The following is a 22,849-nucleotide window of genomic DNA, read 5'->3' as shown; positions in this document are numbered from 1 at the left end:
AATAAATCATGAATTCAAATCAATTAAACATTTTGATCCCTGTAAACCAAGAAGAGAAACATTTGCTGTAGTACAACAGTAAAGATAACAAATACGATGTCCGTTTGGTGAAGTATATTCAGTGGTCTACCGCAAACTCTGTAACAAAAGTACTTAACGATACTCAACAGTTTGAAATCAAACGATTTTGAAACAGTGGTTGTTCTTTGGACATGTATTCGATTTCAATTTAATTTGTCAAGTGCGGTCTAGCATAACGCTCAAGCTCCGTTTTCTACCGAAATACCGTAAATTCCAGACTATAGAGCGCACCTGATTATAAGCCGCACCCATCACATTTTAAGGGGAAAACCGATTTTGTCCATACACAAGCCGCACCTGTACATAAGCCGCATGCACCCACATCTAAAAAACCTGAAAATTGATCCAAGCCAAACTCCCACGATTGAAATTAAATGTGGGGGGGAGGGATTTTTAAGGGTTATTGTTCTATCTTTGTTATTCATTATCCATTATCGGTTATCGGTCAGTTCATAATACGCTACAAAACCTAGGAGCCGGGACACTTACTCTCAGCCAAAAGGCCAAGCTAAGGTCCTAGCCCTAAAGCCTTGCTGCGATCATCGCGAATGCACCGTTCCCGGGCCGATGCGTGGAGTGGACAGAGCAAGCTCAGTTGATTGAAATTAAATGTCCTTCATTGAAGTTCACAGTCCAAAAATCACAGCCGCCAAAATGAACGTGAAATGATATAGGTACTTAAAATTTGTTGCAGACCTGCAGATTCTGGGTGCCCGTTAATAGTAATCCAAGGAAAAAAAGTGTATATTTCCAAAGGTAAGGGTGGGAAAAATATATATCCATTATTGTCCGCCCGTGTCCACAAAAACTTACCTTTACCGGTCCCCACTTTCCCATCAGCCCGCGTTTGCTCCGCCCCTCTTAGACGGTACATCGAGAGAGTTTTCAAAGCTTTAATAATAATAACATAACTTTCATCCTAAACCGTGCCTTTGGGAGGTAGCCTCACGCTACTAAAAACACGCTCGCATGCCTTCAAATCAGTCTGTTAAGGAAATAATTGCCATGTTCGTTAGAATCTCGGCAGACCGTCCGCTTCTACTACTTTGTTAATGACATCCAAGTTGTCTTTCTCAATGTCGTAAAGAAACTTTGTCATGATGACGACGTCCCACGCTCCCTTACTTTAATACACCCCAGCGATATGGCCATTTGCATTTACGGTAATTAGAAGCTGAATCATGAGCCTTATTTTGTGCAATTAGCACGATGAGGATATGTTTACACTCAGAAGATCTGATCTTCCTCGGCGCATATATTCCACTGGTCTAAATCTTACCTTACATACTCGAGCGCCGCTGGCGGCCGTTATAAAAAATTACATAAATTGGCCGCATCTCTGAATAAGCCGCAGGGTTGAAAATTTTGGAAAAAAGTAGCGGCTTATAGTCCGGAATTTACGGTATATGCGTATAAAATGTATGATGTAAGATCAGGGGATGGTGTAATTGTAACCTGTGCAGTCCTTTGAGACATTTTGTGATTAAGGGCTATTATGTAAATAAATGTGACTTGACTTGGCGATGAATGTCATCAAAAGCGTATTTGCTATATTGTTACTTGAATCTTTATCAACGCGTAGGACTTAGTTTCGTCAACTGTCCGGCCTGATCTTGAAATCATGCCTCACCGATTTACTTCCATGATACACGTGGACTGCTTTGCAAAATATTCAAATTTTCAAATGTTATTTTTATTGGGCTAAAATACACCAAAACTAAGAATTGTTGGTACGTTTTGGTGTGTTTATGTTAGCGCTCCAGACAGACAGTATTGGCTATTGTGCATGCAGAGATTATAAAAGGTGTCTGGTGACAATATTCGACAACAAATTTCATTGCCGAAGATCTGTATCATCAATTTTTGTCGAAAACATTGACTAATCGTTGCAGCCCTGGTTGGGATCAGTGCGAATCATCATCAACATCTTGCCAGGCACTCGCTGAGCAACTCACCAGTTCCATGCCATACCGGGGGAGTTGGTGCTGAAACTTTGCCAGAAGCTCTTCTTCCTCCCTCTCGATGAGTTCACCTTCACGTGCGACAACGGGTCATGCATCAGACGCCGACCAATAACAAGCCACCCGACAAACCACCGTGCTTACATCTCAGCTCTGCCTCCATTTTCTGCTGCCTCTTTCGCAAAAACGTCCTCGCTCGCACTTCCTCAAAGCAAAGCTCCGACCCTAGGAGATCCTTGGAGTACATGGATAAGAACTTTTGCTCGCCACGCTCAGTCCGATTCCTAGGGGGGCGGAAATCAGTTGGAAACACATGCACAAAAAAGTCGTAGTATGACTCTCGTAAGTGACCGCTGATGTTTTTTACTGAAATGGAAAATGATGCAACAGGGGACAAGTTTGAGTCCTTGGGCCAGGGGTACACTAATGTGCTGTGACAGCTTGTCAGGTGTGCCAGCAGTAAATTGACGATATTATTTCTGCAAATAAATCATGGCATATGTTTGCTGTAACATTGATCCAGATCAGTAGGTGGCAGGAGATTACTTTTATCCTTTTACACAGTTTTTACTCATGTGGAAGTACAGGGAAATATATTTAATGATTTATTTTATTTGAAAAAGCTGTGCAAGACTGGACTGCAAAAAAATAGCATAATAAATCAAATATTGTAATGCCTCGTCTTTCTCAGGGTTGTGTTCCAAAAACATCTCAGGATAGTCAAAACACGCTACCTCCAATATGGCAGATATGAAACAATTTTGCAAAGAAGAGTGGGCAAAAATTCCTCCGTAGCGTTGTGAAAGACTCATTACCAATTACTGTAAACGTTTGATTACTGATATCGCTGCCAAAGATGGCCACATTCGCTTTTTTTAATTCCCATTTAGGGGCGTTATTTTTTTGCGTGGATTTGGTTTTTTGTAACTTACTAAGAGGAATCAAAATTTAAAAACTGCATTTTGTATTTCCTTAGGTTGTCTTCGTGGGAAATTAAACACTGCCTTATTGGAGTACAAACCCAACAAATTGTTAAAAGGTACAACTTTAGGTTTGATAGAATGTGTCCAGTTAGTGTGAAATGTTATTACTTACGTGTGTGCAAGACCGGCGTCACTGCTTGATGACGTCTGGGTCCCTGGATTCACCTTGGGAACTTCTGAATCACATCCAGTGTGACTTATTGGTAGAGGACGACAACTCCCGGAAGTGGACAAACCGACCTCCGACTGCTCACCTCCTGACGCAGTTTCCTGGCTTTTTATTCTAACCTGAAATTTCCTGAGGAGGAGACACAAAATTTGTAGTCTTGGGAGCAGCATAAAACACAGCGAGACTCAGTTTCAAAGTTGGGGTAAAAGGTACTTTTGTGCAAGCATGTGCCGATAACCAGGTTTAATAAGCCTCAATGCAAATTATCTCTATTAATGTCCGTTACCATAATGACCATGAGGTCACATTAAAAACAGCCTGTGCTAGCGCAGAAAAGTGCTAGTATTACAGTGCTTGCCAAAGTATTGCCCACCCCCAAGAACTTTTGACATATTTCAGGCTTCAAACTTATTTCCCAAAAGTCAAAGACATATGACGGACAATTGTGATAAGAAAAACAAATTTCTCCACTATTTTAGATAGATACTTGATTCATCCCCGCAGGGAAATTCACATTTCCAGCAGCATCCCTTCGCTGAGAACAATACAATAATAAGGCAAAAGGAATACAATATACAAATACCCAATGTGACGTGCTAATACCCACTGTAGCGTGTTGTATAGAGTATTTAAGTAGTGCTACATAAAATACACACTGCAATAAAAGTACGGTAATATGCAATGTAGGGGTGTGGTTTAATGTGGGCCTTTACTCCGCCGGGTGGAGTTAAAGAGCCTCATGGCATGAGGAAGAAAAGATCTCTTCAGTCTGTCCGTGGTACAAGACAGTGACAGCAGTCTGTCGCTGAAGCTGCTCTTCTGTCTGGATATAATGCTGTGTAGTGTTTTTTATGTAGGGTTAATAGATAAAAAAATTGAAAAGTTGGAGTTGCAAAAATATTGCCGCCCCCCTCCTTGAGTTGATACCCTATACAACCTCCTTTTGTTGTGATCAAAGCCACAAGTCTTTGTGGGTATGTCTCTCTAAGTTTTGTACATTTTGAAACAAAAACATTGTACCTTAAGGTTTAATGGTGATCGTTTGTGCACAGCACTTTTCAGATCTTTCAACAGACTTTGGCTCGGCCATAGTAACACCTTTATATTCTTAGTTTTAAACCATTCAAGTCTCTTGCAGATTCAGATTTACTGCCATAATTACCATCTATCTATCCATCTTCCCAACAACTCTAACGATCTTCCTCGTCCCTGCTGAAAAACCCCAGAGCGTGATGCTGCCACCACTATCTTTGACAGTGAGGATGCTATTTTCAGGGTGATAATCAGTGTTACTCTTACGCCAAACATAAGGCTAAGCATTCAGCCCAAAACGTTCAATTTTTGTCTCATCTAATGAAGGCACTTTGTACCACATGTTAATTTTGCCTCCCCATGTGGCTTCTTGCAAATGCCAAACGGGCCTTTTTATGGTATTCTATCAGAAACAGCTTTCTTCATGGCACTCTTCCACAAAGGGCAGTATGACAAATGGTTGACTTATGCACAGATTCTCAGCTGTGAACATAAAATAATACAATATTTTCAGTTTTTTGGCTTTAGGTTTGAAACCCGAAATGAAGCAAAATGACGAAAACTTCTTTGGGAGCCAATTCTTTCACTTGGCATTGTAAATAATTTAAATTCGCTTGTTAAAAAAGGACGGACAAACAGACAGTTTTTTTCACATAACAATAATAATAATAATAATAATAATAATTTCCTTGTATTGTCATTCTGTGTAACAATGTACACAGAACGAAATGTCGATTGCATCTGACCCGATGCAGCCGCAGCCAAGAGAGGGCGCCGCCGACCACTTTTTAAGTCTTAGGAATGACTCGGCCGGGGCGCGAACCCGAACCTCCCAGTCTCAAAGCGGGCGCCTTACCATCTAGGCTACTGATACTACTGATTGCTGATACTGAGCAACATTGGTATGCTTATTTTAATGTATTAAATAGGTTGTGTTCAATGTGGGAAATATGTTGTGTTTCTTTTACTGAAACATTGCATTTCGGAGCTGTAATTTGAATGCCCTGATACTCTAGAATTGTGATATTTTTTTCAAGTTTATCACATCTTAGGATTGTCAAACCGCCCCATGCCTACTTGGGTAGGATGGTTACCTGTACTCTTGTATGACGCTTTCAGTTGGCCTTGCTTGGTTTTCCAGAGCTTGGTGGTAAACAGCATCCGCTTGTTGCATCATTGCTTTTTGCTCAAAGCACTGAGCCAATGCAAAGTAGAGCGCTGCAGTCCTGGTGCCCACACCTTGACTGAGAATGTGATTGAACAGGGCGATGGGTTCAGAATGATTACTGGCCTGCAATAAGCAAAATCATTCATTCAGGATCCAGTTCGTGGAAATGCGCTACTTGCACTTTTTTTATTTTAAAATTGTAGAATTTTGGTTTGAATTCATCGTGTTAACAATCACGCTTGGGTAAATGATAGTTTTGAATGCAATTAAGTACTTTTCTCTGCTCTGACACCCAACATCTGGATTTTGGGCTGGTCTATAGAAGGGCTGCAGCAATTAGTCGATGTTGTCGACAAAAAGCGATAATAGAAATAGTCGAGAGTGGAATTCAGTTACTATTGTCGCCAAACAAGTTTTTCCAAAAGACTAGGATTGCTACATGAAAATAATTTCTGCTGAGAGTCGCACATGCGCAATAGCGTCTGTCTAGAGTGGTAACATAAACATACAGAAATGGCGGCATCAAGATAAAGTACATGTACTAAACCTTCTGAAGTTTAGGAGAATTTTAGCATGGATACAGCGAATAAAAAGACTACTTTCAAAGTTAGCAAAGCAGACCTTACGTATCATGGAAGTACCCCGATGCCACATAAACATTTGAAAAGCATGTCGGACAGTTGAACGAAACAGTGTCTGACTCGCCTCGGTAAGATTCAAGTAACATTCAAGCCAATACGGTTTTGATGACATGATTGTACATTTTATACGCTTATATAGTCAAGTCATGTTTATTTGTATAGCCTTTAATCAGAAAGAGTCTCAAAGGGCTGCACAGATCAAAGACTATTGCAAACTACAGACCATTATGACATCATCCCCTCATCTAAGACCTACATGAGCGCAAATAATACACATATTATCAACATAAACTCACATCTTTCAGATTTAATTTCCCCCTATGTTCCGCTCCGGAGCATTCGCTCTGAAAACGCTGGTCTACCAGAATCAACAGCCAAGAAAAAATCTGCATGTTCGAGAGCGTTCTCCATCCGGGTCCCAGTGCTGTGGAATGCTTTTCCCCCTGAGATTCAATCTGAAACCTCAGTGGAAATGTTTAAATCTAAGCTTAAAACAAACTTCTACTCTATTGCATATGAATAACCTATATTTTATGTTGATAATATGTGTATTATTTGCCCTCATTTAGGTTTTAGATGAGGTGATGGCGTCATAAGATCTTTTCTTCCCCATGCCATGAGGCTCTTTAACTCTACCCGGCAGAGTAAAAGCCCACATTAAACCACACCCCCCACATTGCATATTACCGAATTGTATTGCAATATGTATTCTGTGCAGCACTATTTAGATATTCTATACAACACGCTACAGTGGGCATTTGCACGTCACGTTGGGTATTTGTATATTGTATTCTTTTTGCTTAATTATTGTATTGGTCTCAGCGAAGGGATGCTGCTGGAAATGTGAATTTCCCTTCGGGGATAAATAAAGTATCTATCTATCTATCTATCTATCTATAATGGTCTGTAGTTGCAATAGTCTTTGATCTGTGCAGCCCTTTGAGACTCTGTGATTAAGGCCTATACAAAAAAAAACCTGACTTGACTATTAAAAAAAAAAAAAAAGCATGAGCACAAGCCAGACTGTGCGTGACGTATTTGAAATTAAACGCATGCAGTCTGAAGAACAAACGTCAGTGGTTAAAACATTAAAAACGACCGATGTTGGTTATAAAAAAGTTTGATTTCAAACTGTTGAGAATTGTGAGAGACTTTGCAGTTGACCCCTGAATATATTTCACAAAATTCACATATTTGTTTTATTTAATATTCTACTGCTGCTAATAAGCATGTATGAAAAAAGTTGATTGATTTTATTATCTATTTGGCTGTCCTTAGAAAATGGACAGAGGTTTCTTTATGGATTTATTTTTGTACTGACGGAGCACTGCACCTAATTGGTTTTAGAGTTGTATTTGTATCAAAAATTTATATTTTTCTTGTGTTTATTACCACTTTCCACATAATTAAATCAACTTCATGCAAAATTTAAGAACATTTTTTTATCAATATCCGATTTATCGACCAACCGTTTGAATAATCAGTGACGGGTCTACAATCACATCCCCGCTACTCAAATGGGGTTGGATGAGTGTAGCTTTAGGACTCTGAGATGACAAATATCAACAGTCCCCAAGCGTTGTCAGACGCATGTTGAGAAAGAACCAAATTTAAAGTGTTAAAAAACTGAATCGCATAAGATGAGGCTCTTAAAAGATGAAACATACAGCCCACACCACTTACGCATCTGATGCACATGTTGACGAATCGAACGTCATCTGCATATTGCTCCGCAGCGAGAAACTTCTGGACCAGCCTGTTGAGCACCACCGACAAATCCATGCTCGCTGCAGGAAAACTTTCCTCCAAGTATTCTACGAACCTGAGTGCAAGCAGAAAATGAGATGCTTAAACATAATGGAATTGTGCTTTTTCAACTACCTTTTTGTTATTATATAATAAAAGGGATTTACTTGAGCCACGGATCCAGCGGGTCATCTCCTGCATATGAGCTGAAACGGCTTTCAAATACTCTGTTAAACAATGATCGGATAGACAAGTTACTGATAATGAAGGAAGACAATGCACATTGTACAAGGTATGTACTTTGCCTTCTATCATACAGAAAATTGCCACAATATGTCTTTTTTGTGCTTCCTTCAATTGCACTTTTCTATAAAAGGGTTTTTCAACAATGTTTCCCATACCAAAGGAAGTCTCTGGCGGGCCACCGGGGTCTAATTAGTCCCGCCAGGGTTTCATAAACTTGTATTATTAATAAATATAATATTAAATATATATAAATGAGCAGTTAATCAAAATAACTTCATGATATTTTATCATATAAAAGATCACAAACGGCATGGTGCGCTCGCTTGCACTCTTATATTGTCCCCTCATTCCCTTTTGGTTTATATGCGTGTTTTCATCTCTGTAGCAGCTGTATTTTGGGCACTGACCGGGGGAGGGGGCAGCCGCACATTAAGCACAGAGGAGAGAAAATGCAATTGGAGGAAAAAATAAAAATAAAAATAAAAAATGAGTCAAAATGGGAAAATGATCATACTTTAAACTTGTTTAAATTACATGAATGGCTCCAAAACACTGTGCATTATCTATCACTGACAGAAGAATCCAAATCTGTCCCTCAACGCTTTGGCACTTTGTGTTCCTAAATGATTTTGTTATCCTTCAATTTTCTGCGCCGCTTATCCTCAGTAGGGTTGTGGTCGTGCTGGCTCTCTTCCCAGCTATCTTCGGGCAGTGGGCAGTGAAGACCATGAACTGGTGGGCAGGGACAAGGAAACAGAAACCATTCACATGCTCATTCATACCTAGGTACAATTTGGACCCGACAATCAACCTAAAATGCATGTATGTTTTGAATGTGTGAGTGCCCGGAGGAAACCCAAGCAGGAATGGTTAGAAGAAACAAACTCCGTACAGGTAGGCTGTTAGCTGTATTTAAACCCAGGACCTGTGGGGGTGACACGCCACTCAGCTGTGCACATATAGTACATATTTTGATTATTTTTGTGTGTTTTTCAGAGGTTCTGTGTCGTCTCACTCTACATTAGTTAGAAGTTGTATCGTCCATTATCTATCCACTCTCTGCACCGCTTATCCTCAGTGGCGTCGTGGAGTGCTGGAGCCCATCCCAGCTATCTTTCAGGCAGTGGGCAGGTTACCAGCTAGTCGCAGGGCACAAAGAGACAGACTTCTCACTCGCTCATTAACACCGAGGGACAATTCGGACCGGCCAATCAATCTTTGGAAAATAGGAGGACACAGGAGTGCCTGGAGGAAATCGAGCAAGCACGGGGAGAACATGCAAACTCAGCACATGAAGGCTGGTAGCAGGATTTGAACCCATGACCTCAGTACCGTGCAGTGGACATTCGGGGATGAATAAAGTATCTATCTATCTATCTAACCACTAGCTGCCAGGCGGGGAAGTTGTATTGTAAATAGTTAAAAATCATGTATTTAATGTTTTTTTCTGCAGAACTGAAGAGTTAATATTTGTAATTTTTATTTTGTGTTTAATTTGTTTTGGAGAAGTTCTGTTTTACTTGAACTTAAATTGGGATGTAGAAAAACAATTGTCATCACGTTTTGACGAATTCAAAGCTCTAATTAGGCGATATAAACTATTTACCTTAGTAAACGGACTAAAAACGAATGACCTTATTAAATAGTTTATAGTTCGTTTTCTGCATAGTCACTTTTGGAACTTGAACAGTCATAAGGTGCTGGGGGATACATTTATAAATCAAAAACTATATATTTATGGATGGGCAGCAGGGCGGAGCAGCGGTTAGCGCGTGTGCAGCACAGTTCTGAGGTCATGAGATTGAACCTCCTGTGTGGAGTTTGTATGTTCTCCCCGTGCTTGCGTGGGTTTCCTCCGGGCACTCCGGTTTTCTCCCACATTCCAAAAACATACATGTTAGGTTAATTGGTCCAAATTGTCTCTAAGTGTGAATGAGCGAGCAAATTTTCTGTCCCTGTGTGCCCTGCAATTGGCTGGCAACGAGTTCAGAGTGTCCCCTGCCCACTGCCTGATGATTGCTGGGATGGGCTCCAACACCCCCACGACCCTATTAAGGATAAGCGGTGCAGATAATGGATGGATGGATATTTATGGATAGGTTGGAAAGGAAATCAAACAAATATTATCAAACTTTAAGGTCACATCCAAATTATGTACACCAGGGTTGGGTAGGGTTACTTTAACTTGATTACTTTCAATTACTTTTGGATTACTCCAATACCAAATATGCTAATAAAGACAAAAGAAACTAAATATGAATAAAATGAATAAATTTTGTGCAGGCTTGGGGAGTTACGGAATACATGGAACGGCAAAAATGATGTTGGCAAGCTGTTTGGATTTATTTTCATTTTGTTTCCTTCGCATTTTATGTTAGTTTTGCCGGAGACCAAAGAGATCAAAGCCAGGAGAGAAAGCTTACCACGTGTCGTGAGTCATAATTTCATTCATATTTAGTTTATTTTGTCTTTTATTAGCATATTTGGTATTGGAGTAATCCAAAAGTAATTGAATGTAATCAAGTACAAGTAACCCTACCCAACCTTGATGTACACTGGCATGCATTGTATCACAAAAAGGGCATGCTACGAGGCTTAATAAAACAACTTTTCTTTTTCTTTTGCACAGAATGTAGAAAAAATGATTCATGACCAGCATTAGCCAAGAGGCCTTCGAAATAATATCGCAGCAAAAGTTAATTAACGTCTTGTAGTGTCAAAAGCTGTGCAGGTCCCAACAAAATACAGTTAACGCCAAGTCCTAGCAGAAACGCGGAGTTATTTTAGTAGCGTGCTACGTCCAACTTACTCCAAACAAGAAACCACGTCCATTTCCTTTTCGTGTGATATAAAAAAGAACAATAAAACAATCTATTTTCTTTTGAGCTTCTCCATCGAACCAACGCTTACTTAAAACTTCCGGATTTTGAATTTCGCGCCCAGCCAATAGCAATGCAACTGTCTTATTCTTCTTCATGTTTAACGGAGGTCGGCTTCATCATTATGGTGCATTACCGCCCCCTATAATTACAGATTTTCGTCACCGTTGCACCCTTCAAGTTGTATTAAAAAGTACCGTACTGTACTCCTCAAAAATTACAAAAGGAATCCATCGATGATCATTGAGGCATATTATCTGACTTCTGCAACCCTTTGAGTGACAATTCTTTTAATCCTTCTTAAACTAGCCCAGGGCCATCACTAGACATCGGTCTCAGGATTGGGGAGTAACGGTATACTGTACATATAACCATGGGCGTAACCAAGAACCCCCAGATTCAATCCAACACCGTTGAAAATTACAGCATTTTTGAAACCCTCTTTTCCTTAATAAAGGACAGGATCAGTGTTCCCTCTAAGCTGCGCGCGTGCGCAATTGCGCACTGCTCGCACATTCTGAGGGCACAAAAAAATCTAGCCAGCGCACAAAAATGAGGGCTCAAAATTACTAATTAAGAAGCGACTCAAGTCAAAGTTACAGGTAAAAATACACGGGTTCCCCTGATGTTGTGTCCTAAATGCGGTGTTTTGAAGTCGAGTCGAAGTAGAACGAAGTTAAGAAAAGTTAGTAGAGTTTGTTGAGAACCGGCTTCTTTGGCTCGGCTCACTAAAAGGAACCGCCTCTTTCGGGTCCTAAACGGCTCTTCAGGTTGTTTTTGCTTCCGTAATCCCAACATGACCAAATATTATGTAAAATTATGCACAAAATGATTTAAAGGAAGGGGGTAATAGAACAAAAAAGAAAAAAATACCAAAATGAAAAAGTAGTGAAAAGCCGAGAAAAAAAGAAACAAAGGGAAAAAAAAGAAGGACAAATTTAGAAAAAAGCCAGAAAAAAAGAAAAGAAAGAAATGTAGGAAAAAGGTAAATAGAGAACAAAAAGAAAAAAGTAACAGCTTGGAAAAAATAAACACAATAAGATTTTTTTTTAAAGGAATTTAAAAAAAAGTAAAAAAAACAAGGAAAAAAGGAGAAAAAGTTTGTGTTTCATTCAAATAATTTCCAATTTGTTGCCAACATTGTACTTCCACTAAAAAATGTGATTAAGTACAGTTCTGTATTTTACAACCGACTAAATAAGCCCCCCAAAATGTTAATATTATGCGACACAATACAGAAATGGATATGTTGTGAAAGAATTGTAAGAACTACGTTTGTAGGCCGTACAACCTTTGCAATAGTACATGAGTCAATTCATTCAAAAGAGAAAAATAATTTTGCATTGCCGGAAACTCAGCAAAATGTAACTTGATGTCAAGTTTTGGACATGTTTGATAATTCATTATCTTGCCACACTTGGGATTATGGTAGCTCACTGTTGTTTCAAGCGTTGCTCACCGATTTTGTGTGAACGCTCAGACCCATGGAAAATTACAGGGAACATTGGACAGGATATGTTGAAATGTGTTGAAAACTCTGTATAAAAATGAGAAAGCAAAAGAAAACTAAACATGTAAACAATGCAGCGTCGGAAATATTCCTCTGCCTTAAAGTGGTCCTACCCGCTCGCTTTTCGCTCGGCAGCGTCACTTGCGGCAAAGCGGCGGAGTCTGTGGAGGCTCCGGTGTTTTACAGTAAGGGTATGTTATAATGGAAGCCCAAGGGTTACAAACTTCAATTGAAAAGGAACATATGATTAATCAAAACTGCCTTAAAACAAATATTCCCTTGATAAAAACTGCCTTACACATCCAGATGATAAAAATGGCATTTTAAATTAAAAAGCCTTTCGCAAAATATCTTAATTAAAAGGCTATCATAATTAAATCTAAAAATTTTTTTAACCAGCCAGACACTCTGGGTGCTCAACACCCCAAAGCTCTGAACCTAAAATGCCCCTGCATGTAATGGCCTGACGTAATTAGGATACCAAAAAAACTTAATTATATTTTGTTACGTGGCGTTACAGTTCCAGGGAAAAAAAGGTGTAATAAAATTACAGGATGGCAGCACGGCAGCGCAGTAGTTAGCGCGCGTGCGGCACAGTTCTGAGGTCATGAGATCGAACCTCCTGTGTGGAGTTTGCATGTTCTCCCCGTGATTGTGTGGGTTTCCTCAGGGCACTCCAGTTTCCTCCCATATTCCAAAAACAAGCATGTCAGGTTAATTGGCCGGTCCAAACTGTCCCTAGGTGTGAATGAGCGAGCGAATCGTCTGTCCCTGTGTGCCCTGCAACTGGCTGGAAACCAGCCCTCTGCCCGAAAATAGCTCGGATGGGCCCCACCACCCCCGCGACCCTATTGAGGATAAGCGGTGCAGATAATTGATGGATTAAGTTACAGGTACTTTTAATCAAAATAAAGATAACTTTGCAGCTTTCCAATTTTATTTAATACTATCTTTACACATGCATAATGCAACCAAAGACATTTTTTGTCTATCATAGTTGAAGTAACTTAGCAGTATTCCGTTACTCCCCACCCGCTGCGTAAAGCTTGCACCTGTACTGTACAACTTCTGGCTATCTCTTCAAAGTAAAAGAATATTTTTGTGTTTTTTTCGGAGGACAAAAACATTTGATGGCGTTTCCGCTCAATTAAAAAGGCGTATTATTTGCTATTTACTGATTTACAATTTGTAAAATGCTTTGTAAACATAGATTTTTAAAGACATGTGATCCGGCATTTCACATTACCGTTTGCATTAAAGGAAATTTAAAAATATAGTTAAAAGTCGATCTTTCAATTTTTTAAAAGTTAATATAATTAAAATGTACGGTAAAAATCGGTCGAAATCGTGTAGAAGTTTGAGTATGAGACGCTTGTAAACCGACTAATTACAAATATTTAGTAGAAAACAGGATATTGTAAAAAACAGCCAGTAGCCCGTGGATATCACTCTGGGAAACCCCGTCTCTGGAAGCTTGCGGCGGCGCCATTTTTTGGTCGGAGCTGAAGAAAGAAGCTGCGCCTTTCCAACAGACAAACTTATTGACGATCTATTTCGACTTTCACGCTAGAGTGCTCCGTCTGGTGGATCTGCATCGTGTTGCACCCCTCTGGTTCGTCGTCTAACTCTGTTTTAGCCGGGCTGTTTGGTCCGCCGATGCCGCTTTTGATGTACACCGACATCGGATACTCTTTAGCATGTGTCGTGAATTGCTAACCGGCATTTTGTAGACGAACCAGGCCCACCCTGACGCCTGTGATCTCAGTTAAAATGGCTAAATCCCGAAAGCTTTAAATAACTCCGTATCAGTTACAAATAGAAATCTGTAGGGATTCGTCGTACACGCCTTTGATCCTATTTTTGAGAAAATATAAAGGCAAGATTGCTGTTATAATAGCATGTTTGCTACCAGAGGCGTGGTGTTTTTTTCGATAGGTCGGTTGATGTCAGAAAACTTCACGGAATAACGTTCAATACGTGAAGGAAATCAGTCTTTTAGATGCATTTTAAAACACTTTTACAGACTGTAGACAACCGACTTCAGGGCTTTTGCTTTAATGTTAGTGTGAGAAATCTAAAAATAACTTGTTATGCTGCGTGTAATACATCGATTTTTGTGCACTTGCTGATGATTCAGTCAGATACAAATTTATAATAAATAACAATTTATACATGCTGGTTCATATTATTCCAAGTAAAAGCATTCAGACCTATAAAAATGTTTATATATCCGGTTCTTTTTTAGTTTTGCAATCAACCATGTACCATAAATTCCGCACTATAAGGCGCACCCCCAAATAATAGTTTTTGGTCCTATATTTTCCATACGTAAGGTGCACCGGATTATAAGGCGCTTCAATGGGAACGTCGACAAAACAGTCAGTTCAGTCCAACTTATTACCCCCTTAACATTCCGAAAGCTTGCAAAGAAGCAAATGTGTGTCCCAGACATGTACGGAAACGGTGTCTGTACGATATCACCAATCACTCAACTGCATCGTCCCGAAAATCATTCGGAAGGTTAAAGTCTTGGGATTCAAGAAATGCCAAACATTTTAGTTTCCATTTTATTTTTTGCTGGCCACTGTGTGGACAGCAAAGTAACAATTTTATCGTGCAGGAAAACAGGGTTCTTTACTGTGCATATGACAATAAACACTTTGAATTGAATTAAGTTTAAAAATAGACTCATCACAGAAACATAAAGATCGTTCTAAAACAAGATACCGGGAAAATATAAAGCCGCATAGCTCACCTAAGTTCTCTTGCAGCCATCACGTTCAATAATGATACGTAACCATGGTCTTCTTACAACCGTGAGTGTAGTAAATCCAGGAGAGTAAAATATTTACAAATATAGAATAGTAAAAAATGTTTTCTCTATGCCGTAGTGCAACCCAACGTGTGATTCACATTCATCTTTTTCGGCCAATTGCAGGCTTTGTTTCGCCCCTTTAGCCTATGCCAACCTGTAAATGATAAAGAGGATCCGCCCCCTTTACCTCCGAAAAACTTTAGCCTATAGTGACTGATTCAAATGATGATTGACACATTGGTTAGGAAATGAAACGCCGGTATATAAATCCCAGCATACACCGCGGACTACTTCGCCTTCCGGGGGAAAAAACTAGTCGGCGGCTGCTCGCCTTAGTTGCAAGACTTTGCGACTTAATATTGATCCATATATAAGGCGCACTGTATTATAAGGCGCATGGTCAGCTTTTTGAAGAAAAAAAAAGGCTTTTAGTGTGGAAAATACGGTAGCTGGTTGTAAATACTTTGGCGGGAAGAACTCTGCATGTACTCTCTTTATGCTATAATTTTACAGATATTCGGGACATGGCTTCTGATCACGTCAACGGGAACGGAACGGAGGAACCAATGGAAACGACGGCGGTCGTCACACGTTCAGAACATTTCCAAGCCTTATTGGATGCGGAATTGCCTCAGAAAGTGGCTGAGAAGCTCGATGAGCTCTACCTCGCAGGTGACCACACTCAAAGGGTGTGCGTGTTGACAACTATGATCACTTTTAAAATATTTTATTTGAGGAATGAAAAAATGGAATTCAATACTAGTGTAAAAAGTAAAAACAACCCCTAGGTCAGGCTCTAAGTTCCTAATATTGGACCACTGCCAAGTCTGAAATATTAAAAAAATATCAGAAATTGACTATTTTGGGGAATGTTGCAAATTCTATTTATATTTTTAAGGTGATTAAAGTCAATATTTTAAGAATGAATTGAATAATTGCAATCGTGCTGACTCAGTTATCATGATCGTCATGTATGCCTTTCAGGCATGGTGGCACACAGCGACCTAGATGAAAGAGCCATCGAGGCTCTCAAAGAGTTCAATGAGGAAGGGGCCCTTCAGGTTCTACTCCAGTTTAAAGAAAGCGATCTCTCCCATGTTCAGGTATGTCACCAACAAGGAATGGTTTGGATGTCGGGTGTCCCACAACAATTTGCATTTTCCGTTTCCAGAACAAAAGTGCCTATCTGTGTGGGGTGATGAAGACGTACAGGCAGCGCGAAAAACAAGGGGCTAATAAGGTCCCCGAAGGCGCCAAAGGACCCGATGAGGCCAAAATTAAAGAACTCTTGGACCGGACCCAATACACCCTAGATGTGACAACGGGCCAGCGGAAATATGGTGGACCCCCACCTGAGTCTGTGTACGAGGGGATTCAACCCACTATGGGAACTGAGGTAGACCACGGTCTAATTATAACAACCTCATAAAAAGATGCCAGCTGTCCTCAAAGGGGTCTGTCTTGTTGTAGATATTTGTGGGCAAGATCCCTCGAGACCTGTTTGAAGATGAGCTGGTTCCCCGCTTTGAAAAGGCGGGGCCTATCTGGGACCTTCGGCTCATGATGGATCCTTTGACCGGCCTGAACAGAGGTTACGCCTTTATCACATACTGCACCAAGGAGGCTGCACTGGAGGCCGTCAAGCTGGTGAGTGGACCATGGTAAAGAAACGTGTGTTCTGCTCCATGGCTTTTGAATTATGCAGTGTTCATTTTACCTCTGAAAAGTGATGGGTCCCGGACTCGCATGCTCAAAAATCTATGGGCCCCAACAGAGATCTATGGGTCCCCAAAATTTTGTGTGCTCCATGCCCTTACAAACTTTCGTATTTTCCCTTACAAAATATAAAGAATTTTTTTTTTTTTTTTTAATAAACATGTTTGTTTATGTAGTTTTACATGTTATATTGTAGATGTGTTTCCTTATATCATATATATTGTTAATGAACATTTTGTTGTGAGACACTGAGTTGCTCGACATGAATGAGGTTTATTATAAAAAAAAGTTCAAAAATGAAGTCGCTTGGACGTTTACTGTAGAAGGAAAAAATACATGCAAATTAAGTAGAATGATACATTTTCTTATTCAAATCATTAATTCATTTTCTGCATTGAATTATTGTTGATAATATACTAATTAAAAGGAATCACCACAAACCTGTCTTTTTTCATTTTCTCCTTTTATACTTGCTTTTTTTCTTAACTTCTTTATACAACATAATCATTCGTAATATAATGCATCAAAGCAAGTGAGCCGTTTGAGAGCCGGCTCTTTAATGAGTTGAGCCAAAAAAGCCGGTTCTCTAAAAAGAGACGGACTACACAACTCGAACTCGAGATCGGCGTGCAGACGAAAACTCGAACCGCGAGACCAAAACAACAATGGCGGATCTGCCTGGCGAAAAGTTTGGAGTGCGGTAAATCTTTGTTAAAAAATGCTAATGACAATTTCGTGTCAAAAAAGTTACGTCCTGGGGCCGCACGTTGATTTGACACGATGTGTCCCCTGCAAAAATAATGCGTCTAGGAATGCAGGGACGCGGGCAAACGAGAACACTGATTATGGTCTAAAATGCTTTACCTAAAGAAATATTGTGTCTGAAAATATTTTTTTGTGTTCCATTACTGGTTGACGGTCATCGAGTTTGGACGGACACTCATTTTTCAGTGCCCAACTTGGCCCGAAAGTCAAATAGAAGATTTGTGCCTCTCCCACAGACAAACTTGCAGCTCTTTCTGTATTGTTATGAGATTCCTGGCAGTTTAATTTATACTGTTATTTTTTTTCTTCCCTTTTGGAAGGACACTCGGTACTTGCATCATGAATGCAGATCAGTGGACTGTCTCCAGAATAGATACATTTGAACAATGCCGCAACAGCTTTTCTTGAGCTATAGCCTGTCCTTGAAATTCTGACAAGACTGTTATTGTCACAGTACCTGAAAAGATGCACGCATATCTGAAGTTTTTTTCTGTGCCCTAAAAGCGCTGGAAGGCATTAAAGTTAGGTTTGATGATTTGCTCATTTGATCTTCTCGCATCTTTCGCAGTGCAACAATTGTGAAATTCGACCCGGGAAGCACATCGGCGTGTGCATATCAGTGGCCAACAACCGTCTGTTTGTGGGGTCCATTCCCAAAAGCAAAACCAAGGAGCAGATTGAGGAAGAGTTCTCGAAGGTTACAGGTCAGTCAGCCGTCATTCACGCTATGGTCTCTATCGTCATGCTCTTTCACTCACACAACCCTGTTCCAGAGGGCCTGACCGGCGTCATCCTGTACCATCAGCCCGATGACAAGAAGAAAAACCGAGGTTTCTGCTTCTTGGAATACGAAGACCACAAAAGTGCAGCTCAGGCTCGGCGGCGCCTGATGAGCGGCAAGGTGAAGGTTTGGAACAACGTGGTTACGGTGGAGTGGGCCGACCCCATTGAGGATCCGGACCCTGAAGTCATGGCTAAGGTATCAGTATAGTTATTTTGTCTTTTTTTTTTTTTTTAGTCTGATGGATTGTTGTAAACTGACAATCATCCCTTTGCAGGTTAAAGTGTTGTTTGTGCGCAATCTGGTTAACAGCGTGACAGAAGAGATCTTGGAGACCTGCTTCAGTCAATTTGGAAAAGTGGATCGTGTCAAAAAGCTCAAAGATTATGCTTTTGTTCACTTTGAAGAGCGCGACGGCGCAGTAAAGGTACGCACGTGTCGGCAAACACGATGCACGTTTTTTTGTACTCGCGTGTGATATGTTCAGGCGTTAGCTGAGATGAACGGCATGAAGCTTGAAGGAGAACCTGTTGAAATTGTCTTTGCCAAGCCACCCGATCAGAAAAGGAAGGAGCGAAAAGCTCAGCGTCAAGCGTCCAAAACACCAGGGTTAGTTTCTCTTGTCCTGGCTTTCAAGAACCATCCGTTGACTAAAGCAGTGTTCCTCAACTGGTCTGACTTGACGACCGACAATTCCACCGAAATACAAGCTGCGACACAAATTAACCAAATATTCACACATCAAAGTATTGTATAATTTAAAGTAAAAATTGAATATATTCACGTTTTCTTTTTCAAATAATAAATAACGAGCAAAAATAAAACCACTTTGAGTACCATATATACTCGTATATAAGCCAACCCCTCAAACCTCCTTCAGAATATATATTTACTCATATTATTGATAAAACGTGTACCTTAAAAAATATTAATTTATAAATAATAAAGAATAATACTGGTAAAAATAAAACCGTTCTATACTGTACCTTTTTAAGCAATGGTAGACACCTATATATATTTAGTCTTTTGCGATAATTTTCCTCTTCAACTTGATCAATGTAACCGATTTTGACTCCCCTATTTCACTTACTGTCTTGAGGGGACCCATTATAATGGGTAGAAAAAACACAAACCCACAATAAAATGAGATGTGGTCCCTTTTAAACAGATTTGGGGTGGCGCCGACTGAACGGGAAGAATAGATCGAGCAGAGCATTATAGCCACCTGCTGTCTCGGAGTGTAGTTGCCCTTCTGTTTTTTTTTTTTTTTTTTTTATCTTGGCATTATTTTGCCACGGCAAAAGAAAAAGCTCATAGTTTGTTTCAACTCGACCGTTGAGAAACACTGGATTAAGGAATGGGTCCCAATCTTTTTAAATAAATTATGTGCCTTATCTTTCCTCAGGTATGATGACTATTACTATTATTCCCCCCCACAACAAATGCCGCCTCCCGGTAGAGGAAGGGGCCGAGGGGGTAGACGGGGTGCGGGCAACTATATGTACACGCCTGACTACTATGGCTACGAGGATTACTACGACTACTACAGTTATGATTACCAAAACTACCGCGGCGGCGGTTACGATGACCCCTACTACGGCTATGAAGAGTTCCAAGGCCCCACCCGGGGCCGTGGTGGCACCACCAGGGGTACCAGGGCGTCCCCAGGCGGCAGAGGCCGCGGCGTTGAAGGCGGGCCGTCCCGAGGCCGAGCCGGCTTCTCCCAGCGCGGAGGCGGGCTGGGATCCGGACCGGTCCGTGGAGGGCGTGGCGCCAGAGGCTCCATGCCGCCCCGAGGGCGAGGAGGGGTACGTGGTGTGCGGGGCGTCCGCGGTGCAAATGTAGGAGGAGCGAAGCGCAAAGCCGACGGGTACACCCAACCCGATTCCAAGCGGCGTCAGACCAATAATCACAACTGGGGCTCCCAGCCCATCGCTCAGCAACCGCTCCAGGGTGGCGACCACTCTAACTATTCTGGCTACAAATCTGACACCCAGGAATTTTATCAGGATTCTTTCGGGCAGCAGTGGAAGTAGACCACCACTAGGCTTTTCTTTGGCTTCTCATCCCTAGAGACTTGTCCCATTGGCTCCAAATTGGTGACATCTGGCAAGAGATCTTTTTGTACATATTTTTAATATTCCTCAGACACATACGGTGTTTTTTTTTTCTTTTTTAAATGCTTCGTCTTAGCTGATCATTTAGCTCAGCGGTCGGCAACCTTTTCCTTACCATGGACCGGTTTAATGTCCATGTTCTTGCATACTAGCGTTATTTTTTACTAACAACTATAATAAGCTTAACTCTGTGTAATCACTAAGAATCTATATGACACGGGATAAGGATTTTGATTTTATCTCGTCACACCATTTTAACTCGCAGTACCCTGTTGTACAACATTTTGGCTGAACTCTTTCCCATAATAGCCTATTACAACGTTCTATAATGTGCCACCAAGAGTAAGAAAGGTGTGATGATGAGATAAAATATAATGGCTTTTCACATGTCATCAACAATCCTAGCGATCAAGTTAAGATTTGGCACCCTGCCCGCTGCGATCTTGGCTTGAACGCGGTTTCATCCACTGCTGAGCAAATATAATCAGCAGTAATTGTCGACTGATCAATTGATTCTCATACGTTTATATTCTCCCGTAAAACCTTTAAGAAACATTTGTGTAATATTTGACCACAAGATGGATCTGTATAGTGTAATGCGAGCAAAAAACAGTTTGAGCAGTGTAGCAGCAAGATGACAAACGCTGGCTACTACTACGTAAAGATTCTCATGTGTAAATGAAATATAAATTTTTAGACCCATGCATATTTAGAAAAAGAAATTGGAATGACACTTCATGTATTTTTGCCTATTCAAATCTTTTTTTTTTTATGTGCACACTTTCCCCTTTAACAAAACGCGCACCCAAATTTTTAGTGAGTTTTTTTGGGGATGTTAAGCAAGTATGAATAAATGCGGTAAAGTTCACAAACGATGCAAATTCTTTTTCTTTCTGAACGGCCCGGTCTGTGGTCCGGCGGTTGCCGACCACTGATATAGCTTATAGCGTTTGTCTGTTTTTACACCCTCTGCTTGCCATGTTATAATGAAAATACAATTTGTACTGTCACTAAGTAATGCGTGTCTTGTCATTGGAGAAGAAAAAAAGTCCGCCGTTGCGGTCCAAACTTTTGGCTTGTATACTGTTTGTCTGCTTTAATAAACGTGCACAAACTCGTGCACAAAAAACAGAACCACTGTGTTGCCAATTCCTCAAATTGAACCAAATTCTCTTGTTCAAATTGCCCGCCGGCCATCCGTCTAAGGTGGTGTCACCTTTCATGCAGTCCAACCAAATCACCCCAAGGTGCTCATCGTCATGTCTGGTCCAATTCTATACAGCCGCCGCTCCTAAATGTCGCATGTGTGTTTGGGTGACAAGTCGTGCGCTTGTGCCATGATGGCCGAGCTGGTGTGTTTGAGACGCCGTGCCTTTTTCTTGTCTAATTGCGTCCTTTTGTCGCAACTAGCAGGGGGAAGGCGTCTGGGCTGATGATGCTTCGCCATGACGACGATACCGCTTCTGGACGTCTTGGTAAGGTCACATCACTCGCTGCTCCAATGCTGAGACGACTTGATTCGGTCTTCCGTGTGACCTGTGACTGGCGTCTGTGGAGATAAAGCTACCTCATGTAAACTCCAGCTTGTTTGAGCTTCTGGACCATGCACGCTCCATCACAGCCTTACTTGCTATAGAAGGGCTGATAAGAGGAAGGCTGTCTGCAAGGTCCGTGCCTAGTCGTCTCCGGACAACGCCATGTTCCTTTCAAGTACGGCGAGGTGTTGCTTCAAGATTTCGACTGATTGCTTGTATGTCTTCGCGAGCTTTTCAGTCAGCTCAATCACCAGCTTTCATATGAAATGATCTGCATTTATATATGCTTATGAAGGCATGATGGATATTTATTTAAATGCCAAAAACGTAAATGTCATATTTTGAGGAAAAGTAAGGATTAAGCATCATGGCTTTTATTAGTTTTTTGTGTGTGACTGCTTGCTTTTTCTGTGCTAAATGCCTTATTTTTGCCAATGTTTTGTACTGAATCTCTATTTTTCTAATAAACTGGGGTAAAAAGGATCTCATTTCATTTTCAGTGCGATAGAATCCACAACTTTTTTGTAAGAAATACTGATTTTCTGAATATGTGCAAATATTTTAAACGTTCCAATCAGCAGTGAAGTACAGTATGTTGCAGAGGTAAGATTTAATTTGAATTTTGTGCCAGGTCAGGCTCTCGCAGCATTTTTAAATTTTACCACCTGCCATTGTTCTGTGTCTCTTCCTCTCAAAGTGCTGCA

General features: G+C 40.7%; 2 protein-coding genes across 3 annotated transcripts in view; one reads left to right on the top strand and one right to left on the bottom strand.

Annotated features, from left to right (window-relative positions):
- bub1 (BUB1 mitotic checkpoint serine/threonine kinase) overlaps positions 1 to 10,978 on the bottom strand; it is a 38,688-nt gene extending 27,710 nt beyond the window's left edge. Inside the window, exons 1-8 of the mRNA XM_088325646.1 lie at positions 10,837 to 10,978; positions 7,949 to 8,008; positions 7,719 to 7,857; positions 7,505 to 7,582; positions 5,321 to 5,517; positions 3,138 to 3,323; positions 2,187 to 2,326; positions 2,037 to 2,113 (exon numbers count right to left, since the gene is read on the bottom strand). Of these exons, the coding sequence (XP_088181772.1) occupies positions 2,037 to 2,113; positions 2,187 to 2,326; positions 3,138 to 3,323; positions 5,321 to 5,517; positions 7,505 to 7,582; positions 7,719 to 7,857; positions 7,949 to 8,008; positions 10,837 to 10,859 (900 nt within the window). The 5' untranslated portion in view covers positions 10,860 to 10,978. The remainder of the gene's footprint in view (positions 1 to 2,036; positions 2,114 to 2,186; positions 2,327 to 3,137; positions 3,324 to 5,320; positions 5,518 to 7,504; positions 7,583 to 7,718; positions 7,858 to 7,948; positions 8,009 to 10,836) is intronic.
- A 2,881-nt stretch (positions 10,979 to 13,859) lies between these two features.
- On the top strand, positions 13,860 to 22,628 carry LOC148346167 (heterogeneous nuclear ribonucleoprotein Q-like). Of its 2 annotated transcripts, XM_088324425.1 has the most exons (11): positions 13,860 to 14,028; positions 15,745 to 15,903; positions 16,216 to 16,334; positions 16,403 to 16,627; positions 16,702 to 16,878; positions 18,281 to 18,416; positions 18,486 to 18,691; positions 18,771 to 18,920; positions 18,981 to 19,102; positions 19,899 to 20,301; positions 22,021 to 22,628. In XM_088324425.1, exons 2-11 carry the CDS (start codon positions 15,756 to 15,758, stop codon positions 22,057 to 22,059), a joined length of 1,725 nt encoding a protein of 574 aa, XP_088180551.1. In that variant the 5' UTR covers positions 13,860 to 14,028; positions 15,745 to 15,755; the 3' UTR covers positions 22,060 to 22,628. The 2 variants fall into 2 exon arrangements, with proteins under 2 accessions (XP_088180551.1, XP_088180550.1); XM_088324424.1 differs by lacking the exon at positions 22,021 to 22,628 and having other exon boundaries at positions 19,899 to 21,744.
- The last annotated feature ends 221 nt before the right edge of the window (positions 22,629 to 22,849 follow it).

Source organism: Urocampus carinirostris, chromosome 20 (genome assembly GCF_059441175.1).
Source record: "Urocampus carinirostris isolate Australia breed hairy pipefish chromosome 20, RoL_Ucar_1.0, whole genome shotgun sequence".
NCBI lineage: Eukaryota > Metazoa > Chordata > Actinopteri > Syngnathiformes > Syngnathidae > Urocampus > Urocampus carinirostris.
The sequence above is the reverse complement of the archived record's forward strand: the minus strand, read 5'-3'. Positions and strand labels throughout refer to the sequence as shown.

Bases quoted from the DNA above. Each gene is read 5' to 3' on its own strand.
- LOC148346167 (XM_088324424.1), top strand. From the start codon at position 15,756: ATGGCTTCTGATCACGTCAACGGGAACGGAACGGAGGAACCAATGGAA. The intron at 16,628-16,701 runs GTAGACCACGGT...GTCTTGTTGTAG, and splicing joins AACCCACTATGGGAACTGAG to ATATTTGTGGGCAAGATCCC. The intron at 18,921-18,980 runs GTACGCACGTGT...TGATATGTTCAG, and splicing joins AGCGCGACGGCGCAGTAAAG to GCGTTAGCTGAGATGAACGG.